We start from the raw sequence: 22,624 nt of genomic DNA, 5'->3' as shown, positions 1-22,624 counted from the left end.
TTTAGATCCACTCGATCTACCTGATTTAAGATCCGCTCCCGCAAGTTTGAGAGGCAAGTGGGTAATTCACAAACCACTTACCTCCAAACTTGTGGCGGCGGATCGTAAATCCCCCAGCGGAATTCAAATTCCGCGGCTAGGGGCAGTGTACTATTTAAATCAGGCGCGTTCCCCGCGCCGATTTAAATGAGCGTGCGCCGTCCGCGGAATTTCCCGGCGTGCATTGCTCCCACTGACGTCGCTACTACGTCAGTGGTTTCGACGCTTACGTAAACGACGTCCATCCGTATTCGAGAACGACTTACGCAAACGACGTTAAAAAAAACTTAAAATCGACGCGGGAACGACGGCTATACTTAACATTGTCTGCGCCTCATAGAAGCAGGGGTAAGTATACGCCGGGAAAGCCGCTACGGAAACGTCCTAAGAACACTGCGTCGGGTCCGCGTACATTCGTGAATTCGCGTATCTCGCTGATTTACATATTATTCAACGTAAATCAGCGGGAACGCCCCCGGCGCCATTTTCAAATTGAAAATAAGATCCGACAGTGTAACACAGTGTAACGCTGTCGGATCTTAGCCATATCTATGCGTACCTGATTCTATGAATCAGACGCATAGATAGGACCAGTTTAAGTCAGATATACGATGGTGTATCAGGAGATACACCATTGTATCTCTTTGTGAATCTGGCCCAAGGTGTTCTTGTAAAAGTGAATTCATTGAAAAAAAAAAATAGATGTTTTATGAATGGCAAAGGTGCTGAGCGAGCAACCTCTGATCAGTGTGTAGACAGCAAGCTGCTTCCAAAGAACCTGAAGATCACAGCTGTCACTGTATGTATGCTATGCTACTACAGTGATTTATGGCATCCCTCCAGGTAGGCATCCTTACAACAAGCCAAGCTGGCCCAATGCAAGCATGCAAAATATATTCTTGGAGTACAGCTTCAACTATGTAGTGTAAAGTAATCAAGTGTGCACTGTTCTACTTCCCCATTCTCATAAAAATATTAAACCTATAGTGCCGGTTCACACTACAGTGACTTGGGATCCGACTTGCCAGACCTCAAGTCGCTTGACATCAGAAATCCCATGTTAGTCAATGAGAGCCGTCTTAATGTACACTACTGAAGTCGCTCCGACTTCAGCAAAGGTTCCTGTACTACTTCAAAGTGACTTCTAGGCAACTTGTATCCAAAGATTTCAATGGAAGTCGAATCTCCATCTTAACTGAAGCAACTTTACAGGAAAATAAAATAGTTTACTCAGGCAAACCCCCTCCCTCCCACAGAGCTGATTATTCTGTGATTGGCCAAGGTCGCCTGTCCTGGAGGAAATGTTAAGTCGCGTTGTAAGTTGCTCCAAGTCACGCTGAAGTCGCCTTGCAAAGTCGCGCTGCAAGTCGGGGTTGCCCCTGTGTGAACCGGTGTTCTGGCGAGCCGGTTCCCATCATCGATATGGCTCCCTCCAGAGTGCGCAGGTGCAATCCGAGCTGACGGAAAACTCAGAACGGGAACAGCTGTTCATCAGCTGTAGACGCGATTGCTCCCGATGGCTGATTATAATCTCTATACACGCCGCTCTACACAGCAAGGGGTGGATGTGGTATTGACCAGTGTTTTTTTGGGGGATGTTTTTCCTCAATAAAATCACATCCGCCCCTTGCTGTATAGAGCGGCGTGGATAACCAATCAAAAAAAGCATTGGTCAATATCACATCCACCCCTTGCTGTGCATAAGTAGGCATCAGGCAGCGGAAGCAAGCTCGTTTAAGTTGACACTCAGCTGTTGAGGCTCAGATTTCCGTGGCCTCCTACTGCGCCTGCGCAGTCGAGGCAGGAACCATATCGATGGAGGAACCTGCATCTTAACCGGCACTTATATTTAAATTTTTTCGAGATCTTCTTTGATTTAAAAACAATTCTCTAGCAGCCAAAAAGCCTTCAGTAAACAAAATTAGTGGCTGATCAGTTCCCAAGTTGTACACAATGTATAGATGTACCTGCTAAATCTGAGCTCCAAGACCCCATTCACACCTGAGCGTTTTGTAGCTTGAAGCCTGAAGCTACAAAACGCTGGAGGGAAAAAGAAAATCTATTATTCTCTATGGAGATGGTTCACATCTCCACTCCAAATGCCTGAAGCCAGAAGTTCCAAAACGCCTGAAGCTCAAACAAGTTCTGGGCCTTTTTTTTTTTTAGGCAGATGTGGGCATTTTTCTGCTTTTAACATTGGTGAACCTTAAGACCTGTCCAAAATCGCAGCAAAAATCGCGGAAACCACCACGCTCAGGTGTGAATGCAGTCTTATTGTAGGCTACACACAGGGGTTGATTTACTAAAACTGGAGGGTGCAAAATATGGTGCAGCTGTGCATGGTAGCCAATCAGCTTCTAAGCCCCCGTTCACACCTGTGACTTAACAGGTCCAAAATGCATGACAAGTCGCACCCCATTGTCAGCAATGGAAATGCTTAAATCAGCGCGTCACCGACTTTGCAGTGCTGCACCATTTAAAAAAAATAAAGTTCCCACACAATCTTTGCCAATTTCAGGTGCGACATGTATCGGCATGTGTGCATGAAGTCGCACTGACATGCAGCTTTGAAATTGTGAGTTTAAGTGAAATTGCACGATTTCAAAGCCAGGACCAGTGTGAATGGGGTGTGATTTTAGCTTGTTCAACCAAGCTTTAAAAATAAACAAACTGGAAGCCGATTGGTTTCCATGCACAGCTGCACCAGATTTTTCACTCACCGGATTCAATTAAATTCAAGCCCCAGTGCTTATTTCCTGCTGTTGGTCTGTGAATTTGTGCTGTTAAGTCAACTGGCCTGCTCTGGGGAAGAACTAAAAAGAATGAGGTTTGTAGAAACACCACCAACAGACATTACCACCAGTGTTCATTATACCATGGGGCGACGCCAAAGGAACACTTGTTAGTTAGGGCTCTATAGGCATTAAGAAAGGGGGGTCTCTGGCGCGCTCTCTCTTTCTCTCTCCAATATATATTTATATTTTATTTATTATGTTAAATCTAGTTGCTAGTTGAACCCAAAAAAATCCTCTGTTTTGATAACTGTAATAGATTCCACATCTGGAACTGCTTTCATAGATATTACCTGCTTAGCAGGTAGAAACCATGAAAAAAGCCACTACCTGGCTCTGTTATTAAAAAGTGCAAACAATTTTTTTCCCCGAATAGAATGTTGGCAGACAACAGGCCACCAATAAGAAGCCAGATGTAAGTTTATCTGCCACTCAGTTCTTTCTTCGCTTGTTTTTCTTGCCCCACTTCTGACGCCCACCACCTCCCTCCTTTCTGTCTCCCCAAGATGGCATAGGAGGCTCAATTTCATTGGGTCTTCCTCCTCGATCAGGCACATCGCCTGTCATAAGCACCTGTAATCAAAGCAAAAAAATAAATAAAACTATTTAAAAAAAAAAGGAAGAATTTTTGGAAATGATGCAAATACATTTAGGGTCAATTAAAATCTAAGTATTTAAAAGCATTACTATTAGTTTTGTTTGTAAAGCAGCTCCAGAGACCCTAAACAGCTAGGGGCCACTACTATATGAGAACATCAGTCTCTTGTTGCATCAAGATACACCCACTGCTTAACTGAAAGCTAAAGATCAGTGGTTCTCAACCTGGGGGTCCAATGATGATTTGCCAGGGGTCACCAAATCCTGGGCTGTTCCTGAAGCCCGCACTGTTCTCCCAGGAAGGGAGATGATAAGAGGGGGAGGAAGAAAAAGGGAGCGAAAGGAAAAAAAAATAGAGAGCAAGAAAGACAGTTAGAGGGAAAGATGGGGGGAAAAGAACAAGGAATTAGGATAGAGAGAGATAAAAGAGAAAGGAAGGAGAACCTTTGTTCTCTTTAGAAAGAGTGGTACATCCTAAAATGTACCATAAGGGGTTTAAATACTGTATGAGTGGAAGGCACTCAGTGAGCGCTAAATGTCCGTGGGTTAGGGGCGCAAATTACTTGTCTTGCCTTGGGTGCTTTCAACCCACGCTATGAAACTAATTTTACTGTTAGGGGTCCCCACAACTTGGGAAATTTTATTAAGGGGTCACGGCAATAGAAGGTTGAGAACCACTGCTATAGATCTACAATCAGCAAGGTTTACATTTGCTATGGGTCTGAGCCAGCAGAGAGAGAGAGACTGCAGTTCCCACACAGAAAGCAGGCTGCCACAGTAGTATAAAGCCAAATATTAACCCCCCCCCCTCCATACAATCTACATTCCAAAAACCAGAGAATTCAGCCACAAAAAAGTGTGTTTGCTGCACTAATTTTACATTAGCCAATTACATGGAAATCTGCTGGTGGAGCTAACCTGTTAAAGTGGATTTGCACAAAAACATTACCATGCTTAGAAATTCATCAGCCTTAGGTTACCTTCTGGATGGAACTGCGGGTCTTTTGGCAGAAAGCAGCATTGCAAGTATGGACAATGCGAGAATAATCTTCACGTGCTGCCAGTAGGTGGGCCATCGTGATAGGAGATTCTGTGACAAGAGCCTTTCTGATAGGCCAGAAGACATCATTCATAGAGGGTCCTTGTACCTGGGTCAAGAAAGAGACAGACATAGGGCTCGAATTACTAAAGGCAAACCCACTGTGCACTGCAAGTGCAGTCGCTGTAGATCTGAGGAGGATATCTAAAATGAGGGTGAAGCTCTGACGATTTCTATAATCCAAATCATGTTCAAGCAAAAATGCTGCTTTTAATGGTCCTTGCATGACACCCTTAGATTTACAGCGACTGCATTTCCAGTGCACTCTTTAGTAAATAACCCCCATAGCATTAGCAACCAAGCAGTATCATGCTGCAGTAGGTTATTACAAAACTTGTAGCCTGCTTATTTCATTGCAAGAAGACACAGAAAGAAGGCAGCACCAAGATACTAAACATAAAACCCATAAAGTTGACCTTAACTCAAAAAGTGAAGATGTGCTAGGTTATAGGGAACACCAAGAAGTATTAATAGTGCCCAAGCACCACCCTGAGAAAGCCTAGATTTGTGTACCCCAGGGCACCAAATTTGAGAGATAAATTGGTGCATAATGTACCGGACCCTCCAAAGCAGTTGGTGACCTTTCTGGACTATAAAGGGTTTTACACCTGTGACAGCTGTAAGGCCCCTTTCACACTGGGGCAGGGGTCGGCGCTATTCGGACGCTAGCGGGGGGTAAAACCGCCCCGCTAGTGGCTGAATAGCGCCGCTTTACTGCCGAGGCGCCTTGCCGGCGGTATAGCTACGGTGCCCCATTGGTTTCAATGGGCAGGAGCGGTATACACACTGCTCCAAAGATTCTGCCATCAGGACTTTTTTTTATCATCCCGCTAGCTCACGGGATCCAGTGTGAAAGCCCTCAGTGCTTTCACACTGGAGAGACAGCAGCGGCTGTTTCAGGTCGGTTTGCAGGCGCTATTTTTAGCGTTCTAGCATCTGCAAACCGACCCAGTGTGAAAGGGGTCTGAACCCTGTAGAACAGTCAGGAACAGAAAGAGGAAAACCACTTCTTTCCAGTCCAATGTTACCTTTAAGGAATACCCTATTAAAAAGCCAATTAAAAAAATAAAAATAAAAAATAAAAATATAATAATATGACCTATTTGCCAATTTTGTTAAACTTATGTTTAGTGCCCATTAGTGTAGGTGTTGGTTCCACAATATTACAATGCAAATTTAGTTAATATTTTATATCACAATACGGTCATGAACAAAGACGTTTTGCCACATGTTTTGCATAAAGTGATCTGCTATGTAAGGTTGGGGTGGGCTTATATGGTGGGCAGGATATTTATAGTGTTTGCGCGGCGTGATCTCCAGCTTCCAATGACTACACGCTTCATGATGAAACGCATGTTGCGCTACATTAGGTCTTTGTGGAGCACACGCTGGCTCTGGTGTGGGTCATACAGCTTCCACAATCCTCACCGTTTGTTCGCATTGGCGGGTAGAGACTGTTTTTTACCCGTTATATACACTACAGCCCATTGAGGCTTTTAATAAAACTACCTATACGGTTTTACACTGTAGAGGCATTCATCCTCGGTTTTTTCCTACCTATACCGCTGGCGACATCCCATTTTAAGGAGGGAGACCCCACAAGCCCTTTATGATCCCTCTTGTCACAAGTCAGGGGGATCTACAACATCTGGCGAGTGTACATTCACACTAAATTGTCACAGTATGATCCGTACAGGAAGATTGTCTTTTTATATGAGTATTTGAAAGATTTTTGCGAAATTTTGCAAATATTTCATGTTCACATATGTATCAAGGACTGTTCTACTATATAGTTTTTTTTCCACACCAATTTTGTTTGCGCTAGTATTAACATAGTTCACATTGTATACTTTATGGGTTACTAGCAAGCGCTGTTTTGCACATCCCGGTTTGTAAACGTTTTAGCAATTCACTTCATAGATTTGGAACAGCAGCTGCCACCCATTTTTTATCATCTGGCGCGGGTGTATTGTTTTTTGTTTTTTTTATACCCCGAGAAATGTGCCTTTTGCTTGAATTTCTCCTGAAAAATTTCAGTGCACTTCCTGGTATGAGACGTGCCGAGCCATTCCTGAGCCTACAGCATCATATCCTACTACCTGCAGTGTGAAATCTAAGACACTGCTACCTGTAATTGCTAGTCTGAGGAGATTTGGTGATGTCACTACTGTGCAGCTCACTGTTCTTCTTGCTGTAGGCTCTGACATGAGGAAGCAGAGCCCTGCCTTCACACAGAGACGGGGGCAAGTTCAGACACAGGGAGACCAAAGGCAATACTGGCGACTAGTTTTGCCTGCCTGTCAGGTGAAAGCATTCGGGCGGCTGTGCTGCCACACAGCCACAATCACATAAAATCCCCCCATAAAAAATAAAATGAAGACCACCCACATATGAATGTAAATGCACGCGTTGAGGGCGTCTACATGTGAAAACGTTGATTGTGGTACACATTACATATCGTGTGCACACTGGAATGAGAGCAATAATTCTAGCACAAGACCACCCTGTAAAACTAAACCAGTTACCTATAGGGGGCCTTTGAAGCATTGCCTATAGAAAATATAGGGTGCTGAAGTTTGTCACCATTTCACGGGCGACAGCAAATTTAAGGTTTGATATGTCGAGCATCTGTTTACTCGGTGGAACCTCATCTTTTATATTTCACTGGGTTTTTTTTTTTTACTGAAATTTTGTTTTAGACTTTTGTAGTAATATCAAGTGACATAAAAAAAATGAGATAATATATAAATTTATATATATACATATACACACACACACACACACACACACACACACACACACATTCCTCTAAGGGTGTCAACTTTCAGAAAAATATATAATGTTTTGTTTTTTTAATGTAATCTTCAGGCCTAAAATTCTTTTAAAATGTGTGCAAAAAAAAAAAAGAAGGCAAAAAAACGCTATGCCAGCGAGGGGGTTAAAGAGGGAAAATAATATTTTTATGTATTAGTTTGCCATTTCATTGATCAGAAATTGTCCCCTGAAGTCTGCTGGGAAACTAAAACCTAGGCGGTCCGTACAAGGAACCAGAGAGCACTGCAGTGACCAAAGCGATCAACACTCCAAAATGCTGGTTTTCCAGCAGATTTCAGAGGGAAAAAAATCCTGAACAACCCAACACTGCTTCATAAAGAAGGCAGCAGGGAGCAGCATTATTTTCATTTGTAGTTCAACAGATGTTATTTAACATGACCACCTCTGACCTTTGCTCTTTCAGACCAGTGAAACGATTGCACAGTGACATCAAATCTTGTGATCAGCATCCTCATTCTACACTCATACTCTTTGAGCATAGCCCAGTGTAATTCTTGCAGAATTGCCTGTGGGGGGAAAAAAAAAAAAAAAATAGAATTGTGTTACTCAAACCCATGCATCTTTAAACAGGAGAAAAGTATGCACCATGCAGGAAATATGGCAACTTATTTATTATGCAAAAAAACAAAATAAAACAAAACACACTAAAATAGCCCGTGCACAGTGGTTGGTTTGGAGAGAAAACAGTTCTCAGTTGCATACAATTGCAGATAAATGTGGAAACTGCATACCGTGTCAATGAGGGCCTTAATGCAATGGATATAAAATGTTACACAAAGCGGTGTAACTGAAGTAGACAAGAAAAGCACCATCCACAGACACTGCACTGTGTCTGGGGAAAGGCCATGCACACAACAGATGCACCCATAATAGGTTAATATAAACCCTACAAACCCTACAGCGCAGCCCCATTTACATCTTTGCAGCTTACACTGACTGGAACAGTTAGCGTCATTAAAATCTCTTATTTCAGCCAATAATGCACCAGGGAAGGTAGCCTCAGAGAAACTGGCCATACACAGATTTGTTCCCCCCCCCCATTAATCCCAAGGGTTGAACAAAAATAAATCTAACAGATTCCTCAACCCGTGCTAAACAGGGCAGATGGACAAATTTTCCCTGCTGTACCATTGTATTCAGATGCAGAGGCTGTCAAGAATACCCGAACAGTGGCTGCATCTGAGAGAATGCAAGTGGTGCTCGGTCAACAATTTCCACCAGACTCCTTCAATAAAAGTGGGATTGTTAAATCAACTTTTGTTGAAACGGGTCAGGCAGAGAGGGATATCCCTGGCTTTAATTTTGTTCAGTTCATCAAAATATTAAAGTGGTTGTAAAAAATTAAAACGTCAGTGTACAGCTCGCCCCTCAGCCCCCCCCCCCCAATACTTACCCAAGCCTGATCTCAATCCAGTGATGTGCACGAACACAAGGTTTTCCCAGGTCTCTCCCTCCTGATTGGCTGAGATGCAGGAGCCACTGGCTCCCACTGCCGTCAATCACAGTCAGTGATTGGGGCCAAGCTGCTCTGTGTTTTATGGACACAGACAGCCAGCTCAGGAGTGAGCACTCACGAGTGTCCCAACAGCAAGTGGCTGGCTATGGGGGCCAGAGCGCTGGTGGGGGACCCAAAAAAAAAAAAAAAGACGGATCAGTGCTGCTGGGTGCAAAACCACTGCACAGAGCAGGCAAGTATGACATTTGTTTTTTAGAATTTTTTTTCCCTTTACAATTACTTTAATACTAGAGCTGAAAAGGTCATTATAGAAATGTACGATTTGCTTCTTCCTTACCCACTGCTCTGGTCGTAACTCTGTTTTCAACAAAGGAGGAGACATGGGTACAACTGTACACAGAGCAGTTATCTAAAAAGGAGAAAAAAAAAAATTAGATATAGACACTCCTTGTTTAACGATCGCTTAGACTTACAACAAACTCTTAGGCCCCATACACACGAGATAATTTATCCGCGGATACGGACCAGCGGACCGTTTCCACGGATAAATCCTCTCAAAGATTTCCGCAGATTTCGATGCGATGGAGTGTACACACCATCGCATTGAAATCCGCGCGGAAATCCTCTGGCGATGACGTGTCGCGCCATCGCCGCGATTATGACGCGGCGACAGGCGCGACGCTGTCATATAAGGAATTCCACGCATGCGTCAAATCATTACGACGCGTGCAGGGAATCCCTTTGGACGAATGGATCCGGTAAGTCTGTACAGACGAGCGGATCCATCCGTTGGAATGGATTCCAGCAGATGGATTTGTTGTGCATCACAGCAAATATCCGATCTGCTGGAATCCATCCCAGAGGAGATTTCTCCGCGGAAACAGATCCGCTGGCGTGTACACACCATAGGATCTATCCGCAGAAACCCATTTGCTGGGATTTATCTGCGGATGGATTCTATCGTGTGTACCGGGCCTTACTTTTTGCACACTGTACATCATTGTATTGTACAGAATACAGTAGTTAAGAATGCTTAAAATATTCATTACTTGTGGCTCTTCATTTAAAAAGGACCAATCACTGTTTGTTAACCCCCAAAAAATAAAAATTAAATTAAATCCTGTTTCCTTAACACATGTTATACAGCACAGTGCTTGTTCTGTGTCATTTGGCCCCCTGCAACACCTGAAATACCCGACTGATCCTGTCAGTTTCTACCCTCCCCTCTCTGCGCCGACTCCCATGTATCAGGGCTGCCGAGCCCTGACACCGGAGTCAGCGTATGGGTCTCAGTTATTCACAGCCTGTTCTTCTGTGTCTCCCCCTCCCTCAGAGTTTTAGCTCCCCAATCCTCTCTTCCTGCACTTAAAATCCCTCCCAAGATTTCTGATATATCACAGTAAGCTCCGCAGTGCATGCAATTTATAAAAATATACAATAGCTTACTTCAGAGTGCTGTTCGCTCACATAACTGCCCGCTGGTCTCCTCCCCTCCTCTTCTCAGCTGACGTCAGCGGGGGTTTCCCCAGCACCTCCCCCTGCAGCTATCACATCGGGAGAGGAGACCAGAAGGCAGTCAGCTGAGTGCTGTACGGCGCTCTGAAGTAAACTATTATACCACATATTCTTATAAATGATATGCACTGCGGTGCTTACTCTGATACATCAGAAGGAACTATAGAATGTTTAATAATAAAAAACACACACACACACACACACACACACACACACTTAACAACCTGTTTGCTGGAACAAAACCTTGTCGTTGAGCGAGGAGAGTATGTAGGAATATATATATTATTTTTATTTTCGCTACATCAATAAAAATGTACCTTTCTGAGAAATGAACGAAAGATATTATTTTGTTGCACACAGCAACTATATTGCAGCAATCAAGGTTTTCCAATTACAGTTAAAGGGAGATCATTTTTACCTATAGTAAAGGGGTTGTAAAGGTTTGTTTGTTTATTTTCTAAATGGGTTCCTTTAAGCTAGTGCATTGTTGGTTCACTTACCTTTTTTCTAGATGTTTTTTTTCTTGGTTTTCTTTGTCTGTATTTCTCACTTCCTGTTCCTCCTCAGTAAGCTGTTCTGGCTGACTAACCCCCAGCCAGAACAGCTCGGATGATGGGGGCAAACTTACCGAGGAGAAACAGGAAGTGAGAAATTCAGACAAAGAAAAAAACATTTAGAAGGGAAATCGAAGGAAAAGGTAAGTGAACCAACAATGCACTAGCTTAAAAGGAAACTTTAGAAAATAAAAACCTTTACAACCCCTTAAAGCCTATAATAAAAGGCTTCCTATTAGGTACTGTAAATGTCTCCTAAGCCCTAAATATTTATTGTAGATGCAGCTAATGAAGTCACCGGCACATGCGCTCTGAAGGAACAGCCACCCAGGCCATTCCTTTAGAGTTCTGTGCCGTAAATGGCGGCTCCTGCACACATGAGTGGGTGTGAAGTCATCACGGCTCCACCCACTCACACAGCTGGAGTTCAAAAACCCTGAAAAAAGACAGGGTGAAGATGGAAGCACATCACGTCGCTGCGATGCATACTAGCACATTATGACACTGCCTTGCAGGTTGCAAAAAAAAAAAAAAAAAAAAACCCCACACAACACACCCACACCGGTTTAAATAACCGAACACCTGACCATTTCCTTGAAGGACAACCCATTTGTATACATTACACTTTTTTTTTAAATACTTTTTACTATTTTAAATAAAATCTCTAGTGCGCTTCATAGCAACTAAGCAGATGCTTGCTGACATTTCTCATTACAGGTGAGAAGGTAAAAAATTTGTTGCAGAGATTTCCTTTTTACACTCGTTCAGAAGTGTAATCTGTCCATCACTTTAGAAGGATGGCCCATTCCATATCTAATATTCGAATTGGTCCTAACAAGTTGCACTGGCCCCTGATATTTGCCGAAGATTTTGGATGTACAGCTGGCTGGTGGAGCAGAAAATAAATTATTTTCATGTTTCCCATTACAAATTATTCATCAAGCCACCATATCCGAACTGTCCAAATAGTCTGGTCATTCCCCCCCCCCCCCCCCCCCCCAAGTCCTACTGGAAGCAAGGAATTCCAGCTCTTGCACAAAGGTCTAATAAATCTGAAACGGCTGCATGCAAATTGAATAAGCGGTTCTATACTCCAATTGGTCCTGGAGCAATAAAGGAATCATTTGCTTGGTTCTTACAAAGGTTATATGTTTTACGCATTATACAAGTACCTTGTCCTCCAACTGCTTAATTAAAGGAGTAACTGGAACCTCTGAAGAAATCTCAGGTAACTCTAAAGCTTTTCTGATCAGCTCTAACTCGTATAGGATGTCTTGTTGTTGATCTGTAGGCTCAGAACTGGGAATGCTGTGGAGACCTAGGATTCTTGCTGCTTCAAGCTCTGTGCTTAAGAAAACTGATGAAAAACAGCCACTTAAACCAGGGAGTTTACATTTATAAAAATACTTTAAAAAGTGTTAGTAAAGGCCAACTACAGTAAAACCTTTGATTGCGAGCATAATTCGTTCTGGAAACATGCTTGTAATCCAAAGCACTTGTATATCAAAGCAAATTTCCCCATAAGAAATAATCGAAACTCAAACGATTCGTTCCACAACCATTTATTCATAAGTCCTTCAGTTTATATTCCATTTAATATAGCAATGTGATAAGTTGTGTAACCATAAAATGTCCATCCACCAATGGAAGCCTCCACAAGGGGATTAGAAGCAAGCAGGAGCAACAGAGTATAAAAGAGAAGATAGGAGCCTCCAAATGTAGCAATATGGTTACATGCAATGAAGGTACAACATTTAGTAACTCACATGGTTGATGATTAAAGGAGGCACATCCAAGTATGCAGGGATCCGGGGAAAAGCGAGTCCTTGTCACCGCCGGCTTTCACCGCTGTCAGTCTGCAATCGTGACCAGGAAGACTACCCTGCAGTAGAGCGATCTAAAAGGCGAGGCTTGAACCGATCGTGAAAGGGCCGACATCAATGGTGGTGCAAAGGACGGTCTATGTGTATCGCTTTACCCCAGATCCCTGCATACTTAGACGTGCCTCTTTTGCTCATCAACCATGCGAGTTTCGAAATGTTGTACCTTCATTAAATGCAACCATATTGCTACACTTGGAGCCGCCTCTTCTATTTTATACTCGGTTGTGACATAACGCTACTCTTATATCAAGACATTGCTTGTATATCAAGACAAAATTTCTTTAAAAATTTTGCTTTGCTTGCAAAACGCTCTCAAACCAAGGTTTTACTGTACAATTTTTTAAAAAGTTCCCTTCCTTATCCTGCAATCCAGCAGCTGTGTAAGGGAGCAATCGACAACAGCTGTGGAATTCTTGGAGCTACGACATCACCTATAGCCCATCTATAGAGGAGGAGGTTTAAGAATAGGTATACAGTTAACCTTTAAAGTGGAAAACAAGGCTAAGTTCACATTTGTAATAAAATGTACTATGCAGTCAAGCAGCCCCAGTACTTTTAACTTTTAAAATTGCTCCTTAAAATGCCATAACTGTAGGTCCTGCTGGACTTGCCCACAGCCTGGCTAACAAACTAGCATTGAGAGTGATCGCCTTGTCCTGCCCAGGATCTGGGACACACTGTACATTAGGCACGCTCCCACAATCACGAGAAAAGTGCTTCTTCTTTTAAAACCTGTGCATGTGCCGTGCACTTTACCTCCCCCTACTGCAGCAACGCTGAGCCGAGCCGCAACAGGGGAAGGGAGGGCACACTGCACATGTGCTGAATTCAGAGCAAGGGGGATAGTGTTTATTCCTGTTATGTTAGACTCAACGGTCACCATGTCCAACTTCAATGGCAGGACAGGGAAGGTTTATTGGACAGACTTATAAAAATAAATCTTCAAGTAAATCATATAACCATATATCTTTAAGCTGGATAGAGTTTCTTACATTAATAAACCGCTTATGCATTTTTGTATTAATTTTTTAAGTGAACTTACCTTTATCATATAAAAGTTTACTGCAACCCACACAAAACTGTTTGAATTCATATTTTCTTAAAGTACGTATAGTCAACATTTTTTTGGCGGGGAATAGCATAGGGTAAAATTAGAACAACCCATTTTTACAAAAGTAATTGAACCAGTAATGCAACATTTTACAGTCGGCACCAGAACGTGAATATAGAGAAAATCATAAAAATGGGGACATATGACCGCTGATAATTGTACAACAGTGCAGTGGAATTGCCTTCACATTTCAGATGCAAAAAATCAGATTACTGTTAAAAAAAAAAAGAAAAAAAAAAAAAAGTACCCCCTAAATTTACCACCTTCAAAATCAAAGAAATCTTGAAATCAGATGTTCCAGATTAGGGGTGAACGATTAGAACCCACCTTGGGAGTATGCAGGTGGAACCCTTTTGCTGCCACTGACATATCTTATATTTCATCAGCAGCAAGAGGTTTTACATATATAATCCTGGCTGCGAATGCATGCAAATGTTACAAGCCAAATCTCAATTTTCAGATAAAACGTAAGCGCGTCCATGGACCACAGAACCATAGGAAACCCCCTACTTCCCACCACTAGGAATGCAGGGACTCACAGGGTGGTGTTGCCAGATAGAGGGAAGGAACGCCTGCGAACCTCCGTTTGTTGATCTCCCCTTGCTAGTATGACCTGGAAGTGACGAGGATTTTGTAACTTTTCCTGGCTGTTGTGGACAGGGAAATGCTAATGGGGCACAATCTGAACTCCAACAGTTTCAGTGGAGTGCACATATAGATTAAATTATTATTATTAATATTTGCTGGGTCTGCAGACAACTCTTACAACAGTTGGTTTCTGGGCTGGTTCACACTATTGCGGGTGTCTGACCGGCGTTTGCGTAGACACGGCAGCCTATTCATTTGGATGGGCTGCTGTGCCCAAAGGATACATGCACCATTTTGGAAATGCAGGGGATGGGAAATCCCATGGCGCTTTCGTACCATGCCATTTTCCTGTGGTTCCCCCACCAGCAAATTCCCTACGGTTTAAGATGTGTGGGGGTGCCAATTCAACTATTGAACATATAGGCAAAGAGATTAGACTGTGGGTGAATTCTGCATCATATCAAAGTGGAAGATGTGAAGCCATCTGTTCAAAACCTGAAGTGGAAAAGGATCTTTCAAAACACGATAATCATGCAAAAGCGCATTGTCAAATCAACCAAGGAAATGGTTAAAATTAAGAAATGGACGGTTTTGGACTGTCCTAGTCAGAGGCCCGATTTGCATCCCATTAAAAACATTTTTCCACTGAAACAAAGTCAGACTGGTGGGCAATTAAAAAAAAAAAACGACTTTTTGTAGGACATTTTGTATAAGAGGGCAGAACCAGCTTTTTATGCCAAGGGTGTATGTACTTTTAAAAGCAAAGAAACGTTTAAAATTACAAATAAATTCTAAACAATAGCCATTCTTACCAAGAAGTTGCAGGCAATTTGAAGGGCTGTGAAGTCTGGAGGTAACATTTCCAGTGATCAGAGAAGAGTATGGACAGTGGAGCTCGTTCATCACACCGCTCATTTCCAGCTGAAATGTCTCTGCATCGGCCGGGCCTGGGGAGGTAATGGACTGTATTAGAGAGAAGAAAAAAAGAAAACCCTGTGAATGCCTCTGTCCATTCCTGAGCTAATAATCCCATACACAAGATTTGTGTATATAGAACTCCACGCTTTAAATAAAATAAATGCACTTTAGTTAAATTTCTTCAAAAAACATAATGCCATTACCTAATGTTGTAACTGTGGTTAAATATATGCAGTTTAATTTTTTTTAACTTCACATCACCTTTATCATTTTTGTCAGGTTTGGCAGCCCTAAATGCAGGAGAAGTAAAATGGTAAGTAAAGCTTATGCGTCCCAGTTCCCAGATCACCTTTTCGTTTTTGAAGTTCCTGCTTTAAAGCTGATCTCCACGATTCATTTAACTTTAGTTTATTTAACCAAGCTGGTTCAAACAAACTATTTACCTTGCTAACAGTTGCAGCAGCTGTGTGCTCTGTATAAACTGTATGTGGCCTGAGCTACATACGGTATACAGCTCTGTGTTCCAGAAGTGAAAGAAGAACATCCTTTTCTGGAACAAAATCAAGTCGGGCTGATCCCTTCTAAGCCATTCAGAGGAAGCTTTGCATTCCATGAATGAATAGCCCACTTCCTGAGCCAGAGAGGCGAGCTAATGACATCAAGAACGCCACCTCAGCCAATTAGAGAAAGCCTTGTATTTATTCATAGCATACTCTGAGAGGATGAGCAGTGTTCAGCCCAATTTAAACTTTTGTTCTGGGACGTGAAGTTCTCATCCTACTGCCAGAACGCAGCACTGTATATTGTATGTAGCTCAGGCTACACAAAGTTTATACAGCACACACACAACCACTACAACGGTTAGGAGAAAAAAAAAAAAAAAAAACTCCACTTAATCTGGACCAGCGTGGTCCAAATGAACTATTTAGGGTTAAATGAAAACATCAAGATGAGCCTAAAAGCAGGTTTCGCAATGTTTAGAATTTCTAATCGGATCCTGAATGCACAGAATTCAAATTACTCTAAACACAGGTAAATGGACCAGCACACAGGTAAATGGCACCATTTCCCAGCGGGTAAGCGTGGGGGAGTAAAGAGTTAAAATGAATGGAAACAGGGGGTTTATTTTCACTATACATTTTGGTTGTGTATTTAATATACTTATGAGATGTACATTGTTGTTGTTTTTTTGATAGGCAAACAATAATAAAAACATAATATAGTAAAAGAAAAAAAATGGCACCATTGAAGAAAAATTACATACATTTGTATGCATTTAGAAATGTCTTTCAAATACAACAAACACAGGTTTGACACTGCCAGCATAAATCGGGCCTTGTGTCACTGAAGCACATTGGTTGTTTGAATGTTTTTTATCTAATTTTACATATAAGAAAAAAAAAAAAAAAAAAAAAGGGGGGGGGGGGGTATATAGGGGAGAAGGACTTGTATCTGGATTTTGGGCTTTAAGATCATTATTGTGGAGCTTCAGGTCCAGGTAACCTTTATCCAGTCACAATTCATGGGATTTGGGGAAGCCCTTGAGTGTGTAGTGTGAGCCCTCGAATGCCTAGTATCTAAGCACCGTACACCCAAACAACCTCCCCTATTTAGTGATAAAAATAAAAACTTTAGGGAATTCAGCATACATCCACTCATGAACTCTGACAGCAGTTATAATCCTTCCCTACGCAAATCAAAACTAAAAAAAAAAAAAAAAAAGTTTTGCCCATTTTTATACGTTAGCTGCTAGTTGGGCGGTGACACAAAGTTGTCAGCGACATTATTGATATATGTAGCTGGCTCTCACCTTCAGTAGGGCTGACATTTTCCACCAGATAAGACACGGATTTCAGCTCAGACACCAGCCACACACACAGTGCGGTGAACCGCTGACATGCAGCTCCTAACTCACAGGAATCCAGCAGAGCACCTTCCTCAGACAAAGGCCCAGAGTATCTAAAATAAAAAAAGATGTAGGGAAATTGTTTAGAAATTGCAGCATAAAAAAAAAAAAAAATATAATGCTCATTGTCAGTGATAATTCCATCTTCAAGGTCTATCCCCAGCAAGATATACTCTCTGACCTGTGCTCTTTCGCCAGGTATGGGGGAGCATGTGACCGTCATGTACCAGAACGTGAGCTCTGAGCAGATGTTTTTTTTTTTACTTTACTTATAAAAACGGTACTTGTATAGCACCGTAAAAAATTTACACAGTGACACACACACACACACACACACACACACACACACAGTACATTCACATCAGTCCCTGCCCACAAGGAGCTTACAATCTCGGATCACCACCTCACATTCATACATACTATATACTAGGGTCAATTTAGACAGGAGCCAGTTAACCTACCAGCAGATCTTTGGAGTGTGGGAGGAATACCCAAAGGAAACCCACACAGGCACAGGGAGTACATGCAAAGTCCAGGCAGTTTGTGCTGTGGTTGGGGGTTCAACCCGACAACCCTAGTGCTGCTAAGCAGAAGTTCTAACCACTTAGCCACTGTGCTGCCCCAATCACCAGTTTCTCGTGAGGGAGGGTGTGACACCACACAGCTTACCCAGGATGGATAGCTGCAGTAGGGAGGTGGCAAAAGAGTGTTGGGATCTGTCAGAATGCCTTCCTGAGATGAGACAACAGGAGACACTGCCATTTTGGGCAAAATATCAGGGCCCCTGCAAAGAAATATGCAGAATAGGTTTAAACTAGGGGCCAATACAGAGGACTACTTATTTTAATCATGCAGTCTTCCTGCCTACTAGTTACAGATGTAATGATCGCAATCCCCAGAATGTGTCTTTATGGCCATCTGATTGGTTGTGATGTTACCCCACTTGCTCACATCACATAAACTGCAGGACCAGCAGCCACTGCCAGTACCGCATTTCACACAATGATGTTGAGGACCCACTCACTTTCCAGCACTGAAGAGAACCATTTGGATTACATCCTCCTAGACCAGTGGTTCTCAACCTTTCTAGTGTTGTGACCCCATGATAAAATTTCCCAGGTTGTCGGGACGCCTAAAAGTAAAATTATTTTCGTAGCGTGGGTTGTCAGCACCCAAGGCAAGACAAGTAATTTGCACCCATAACCCATGAAAATGTACAGCTCCCCGAGTTCCTTTACACTTGTACAATATTAAAACCCCTTGTGGTGTATTGTAGCAGTGACACCTTTGCCCAAATCAGGAGATAGGGTCTCCTCCAGCCCCTCCCACTTCACATTCCTCACCAGTCAGCTGACCTCTATTCTCTGCCCCCCAGTCATGCCGTGAACCGAATAGGCAGGTGCAAAGAGGCTGAGTGGGCAAAAAGGCTGGGAGGGCAGTGCGGGCTTCAGGAACAGCCCAGGATTCAGTGACCCCTGGCAAATCATCATTCAACCCCCAGATTGAGAACCACTGTCCTAGACAAAAACGAGAATGTAGACATTCTGAATATGCTGGGCTCAGATATTGTTTTGGGCCAGCCAAGAGCTTTACTGTTTTAAACATTAATTCCACTGCCTCTGTGCTACCAACCTTCTAGCATTATGGTGGTAGTGTAGTGGTACCACCAAATTGGTAGACAGTGTGTAGAAAGTTATATTGGTTATGGGAGGAACACCATCTAAAACAGGGATATGCAATTAGCGGACCTCCAGCTGTTGCAGAACTACAATTCCCATGAGGCATAGCAATACTGACAGCCACAAGCATGACACCCAGAGGCATGATGGGACAGCAACAGCTGTAGGTCCGCTAATTGCATATCCCTGATAAAAGCTGCCCTAAATGGTGTAAAAGGTCTAGAGAAACCTGTGACCTCCCCTTTTCAAAAACAGGTACACATTGGTAAAAAAAATAAAAAAAAAATAAAAAAAAAAAAAAAAGAAGAAGAGCTTTGTTTGTTCCCTGACCAATATAAGCCATGTCACTACAGGTAATGATTGGGGACAAAGTATCAAACACACTCAGAATCATCAGATACCGGAGGCTTTTGTAGCTCTTCAAATGAGCAAAGACTTATTTACTGCGTGCTGGAAATATTATTATTATTAAACACGGCTGCTCGTGTATGAGATTTTTTTTTTTACTGTAGTGACCGGGTTTCTTTTAATAGAGTACAGGGATTCTTGGTGTGCAAGTATATATTTACTTATACATTGCATGATTGGTATGAAAGTAAAAATAAGAGCACACCTCCTATAGCATACAGTTGCATTCAGGGAATAGTCAAGTTTAATGTACAACAAAAACACATCTAAAGGGTTTGTAATGGCAGTGATTTTATTATGAGTTTGTATCGGTGCTCCTCTCCTACCGGTACCACGAGACAGTGTGTGCTTTAGAAGCCGAGTCATAGCTTTATTACATAGATAGGGCAGAGATTATGGAGTAAACAGGTCAACCATAACGCAGTGGATTCCTGCTGATAATGGTTATAGACTATGCTCTGAAACTGGGGATTGTAGTCCTAGCCACATATACTGTACTATAATGTTTTAATTATATTTTAGTGTCTATATCTTACTTCATTTTTTTTTTTTTTTCTTGAGTTGGTTTAAAGAGGAGTGGGAAAGATTAAAATGCCTGTCAGGTGTTTACCAGTCAATGCCTGTCAGATGGTCACCAGTCATCTCTATGACCTTCGGAGGCCCGGGCACGATGTGATGACGTCACGCCCGGGTACCCGTAAGTAAACAAAGCTGCAATTGCGGCTAGTAAGCATTCGATCAGTGAATTTTTTTTCACGATCTTATGCTTTCCAGCCTGGAGGAGAGATGTGGGGGTCTTATTGACCCCGCATCTCTCCTTAAAGAGGACCTGTCACACACCATTCCTATTACAAGGGATTTTTACATTCCTTGCAATAGGAATAAAAGCGATAATATAAAAAAAAAAAAAAAAAAAAACACGCCCCTGTCCCCGGTAGCTCGCGCTCAGAAGCGAACGCACACGCAAGTTCCACCCACGTATGTAAACGTCGTTCAAACCACACATGTGAGGTGTCGCCACGTGCGTTCGAGCATGTGCAACAATTCTAGCACTAGACCTCCTCTGTAACTCTAAACTGGCAACCTGTAAACATTTTCAAAGCGTTGCCTATGGAAATTTTTAAGTAACAAAGTTTGGCGCCATTCCATGGGTGTCCGCAATTTTAAAGCATGACATGTTAGGTATCTATTTACTCTGCGCAACATCTTTTATATTTTACCAAAAAAAAAATAAAAAAAAATAAAAAAAAAAAAAAAAAATGGGCTAACTTTACTGTTTTGTTATTTTTTAATTCATGAAATCATTTTTTTTCCATAAAAAAGGCGTTTGAAAAATTATTACGCAAATACCGTGCAAGATAAAAAGTTGCAATGACCATCATTTTATTCCCTAGGGTGTCTGCTAAAAAAAAAAACATATATAATGTTTGGGGGTTCTGAGTAATTTTCTAGCAAAAGAATGATGATTTGTACATGTAGGAGAGAAGTGCTAGAATAGGCCCGGTATGGAGGTGGGTATAAAAGCCCTGTATTGAAGTGGGTAAAGAGAACCTGTCACCAAAAAAATTAAATAAAAAAATCATCACATAAGAGACCAAAAGTCTTCTATGTGATGGTGGGGGGGAATATGGGGTACCGACATGTTTAAAAGGGGTTGTAAAGGTACAATTTTTTTTCCTAAATAGCTTCCTTTACCTTAGTGCAGTCCTCCTTCACTTCAGCCTTCTATTTTGCTTCTAAATGTTCTTATTTCTTCTGAGAAATCCTCACTTCCTGTTCTTCTGTCTGTAACTCCACACAGTAATGCGAGGCTTTCTCCCTGGTGTGGAGTGTCGTGCTCGCCCCCTCCCTTGGACTACAGGAGTGTCAGGACGCCCACTAACACACAGCTCCTTTCTCTATCTGCCATGTAGAGAGCTTCCCGACTCTCCTGTAGTCTAAGGGTTAGAGGACAAGCTGACCTTCAGGAACATGTTACATGTATCACCTGTTAGATTTGTCAGGGGGGAAAAAAAAAAAAAAAACATGTCTAACATTTTTTAGCTGGCTCCTAGATTCAAAGTAAATTTGTCAAGCCCAGAATGAGGTCAGTAACGACACCACTCGCATTTCTCTCTATTCAGGTTTGCTTTACGGCCTGGTGCTACAAGCAGGGGTTTCGTATGTATTTTGAAGCCTCGCAAATGGCTGTCAAAGTTATGTGAATCGCAGCAGCCAGTTTTGTTCACACGGTCGTGTTTGCGTTGTGCTAACATTGATCTGACCTGTGTTTCGGCTGGCTTCACCGTTCCCCAAATGCCTCTATTGATATCAATGTAAACGCACTGCAAACCTGTCACAAACATTACAGTGCGTTTGAAATGCTTTTTTAGAAAGTGTTAGTAGCTGAGAGAATAGTACAAGAATCCATACAATAGAAAACCTAACACAGGAGGAGGAGGAGTCTGGAAAGCATTATCTAATAATTTTTTTAACATGTTTGTGTTGCATTAGATTCTAATGCAACACAAACATGTTAAAAAAAAAAGTGTGTCATAAAAACGCATCTTAAAGCGGGGGTTCACCCTATAAACCCCCAAAAAAAAAAAAAAAAAAAGTGTTTTGTTCTACCATAAAATCAGGCATTGTAGCGCGAGCTACAGTATGCCTGTCCCGATTTTTTTTTCCCCGTACTCACAGTTTACTCGTACATCGAAGATACCGACTCCCCTCGGTGAATGGGCGTGCCTATGGAGACGGAGGATGATTGACGGCCGGCTCTGGCGCGTCACGCTTCTCCGGAAATAGCCAAAATAGGCTTGGCTCTTCACGGCGCCTGCGCATAGCCTGTGCGCAGGCGCCGTGAAGAGCCGAGACCTACTCCGGCTGTCTTCGGGGAGAGTGAAGTGCCAGGGCCGGCCGTCAATCATCCTCCCTCTCCATAGGCATGCCCATTCCCCGCGGGAGCCGAAATCTATAATGTACGATTACAAGGCGAGTCCGGGGTTAAAAAAAAAATCGGGACAGGCATACTGTAGCTCGCGCTACAATGCCTGTCTCGATGGTAAAATCATGTGAGTGAGGGTGAACTACCGCTTTAACACAAGAGTGCCACCCCGTTTGTGTCAGGAGTGTGGGCGGGGGACCCGAGAAGAGGAGGTTCGGGGCTACTCTGTGCTAAACCATTACACAGAGCAGGTAAGTGTAACATTTTTATTAATTTATATAAAAAAAAAAAAAAAAAAAAAAAAAAAAAATCAAATCA

The 22,624-nt window shown here is 42.4% G+C and overlaps 1 protein-coding gene across 2 annotated transcripts in view; it reads right to left on the bottom strand.

Moving 5' to 3' along the window:
- Positions 1 to 2,397: 2,397 nt before the first annotated feature.
- Positions 2,398 to 22,624, bottom strand: part of FAM98C (family with sequence similarity 98 member C) — a 22,835-nt gene continuing 2,608 nt past the window's right edge. The window contains exons 2-8 of one of the 2 annotated variants that reach the window (XM_040323292.1): positions 17,198 to 17,346; positions 15,282 to 15,416; positions 12,060 to 12,244; positions 9,156 to 9,227; positions 7,752 to 7,868; positions 4,409 to 4,576; positions 2,398 to 3,404 (exon numbers count right to left, since the gene is read on the bottom strand). In XM_040323292.1, the coding sequence (XP_040179226.1) occupies positions 3,264 to 3,404; positions 4,409 to 4,576; positions 7,752 to 7,868; positions 9,156 to 9,227; positions 12,060 to 12,244; positions 15,282 to 15,416; positions 17,198 to 17,346 (967 nt within the window). In that variant the 3' untranslated portion in view covers positions 2,398 to 3,263. Of the gene's footprint in view, positions 3,405 to 4,408; positions 4,577 to 7,751; positions 7,869 to 9,155; positions 9,228 to 12,059; positions 12,245 to 15,281; positions 15,433 to 17,197; positions 17,347 to 22,624 lie in introns of those variants that run through there. The other variant, XM_040323293.1, reaches the window with a different exon arrangement.

The sequence above is a fragment of the Rana temporaria genome, chromosome 9 (genome assembly GCF_905171775.1).
Source record: "Rana temporaria chromosome 9, aRanTem1.1, whole genome shotgun sequence".
NCBI lineage: Eukaryota > Metazoa > Chordata > Amphibia > Anura > Ranidae > Rana > Rana temporaria.
Note: the sequence above shows the minus strand (reverse complement) of the source record. Positions and strands in the feature narration are given on the sequence as shown.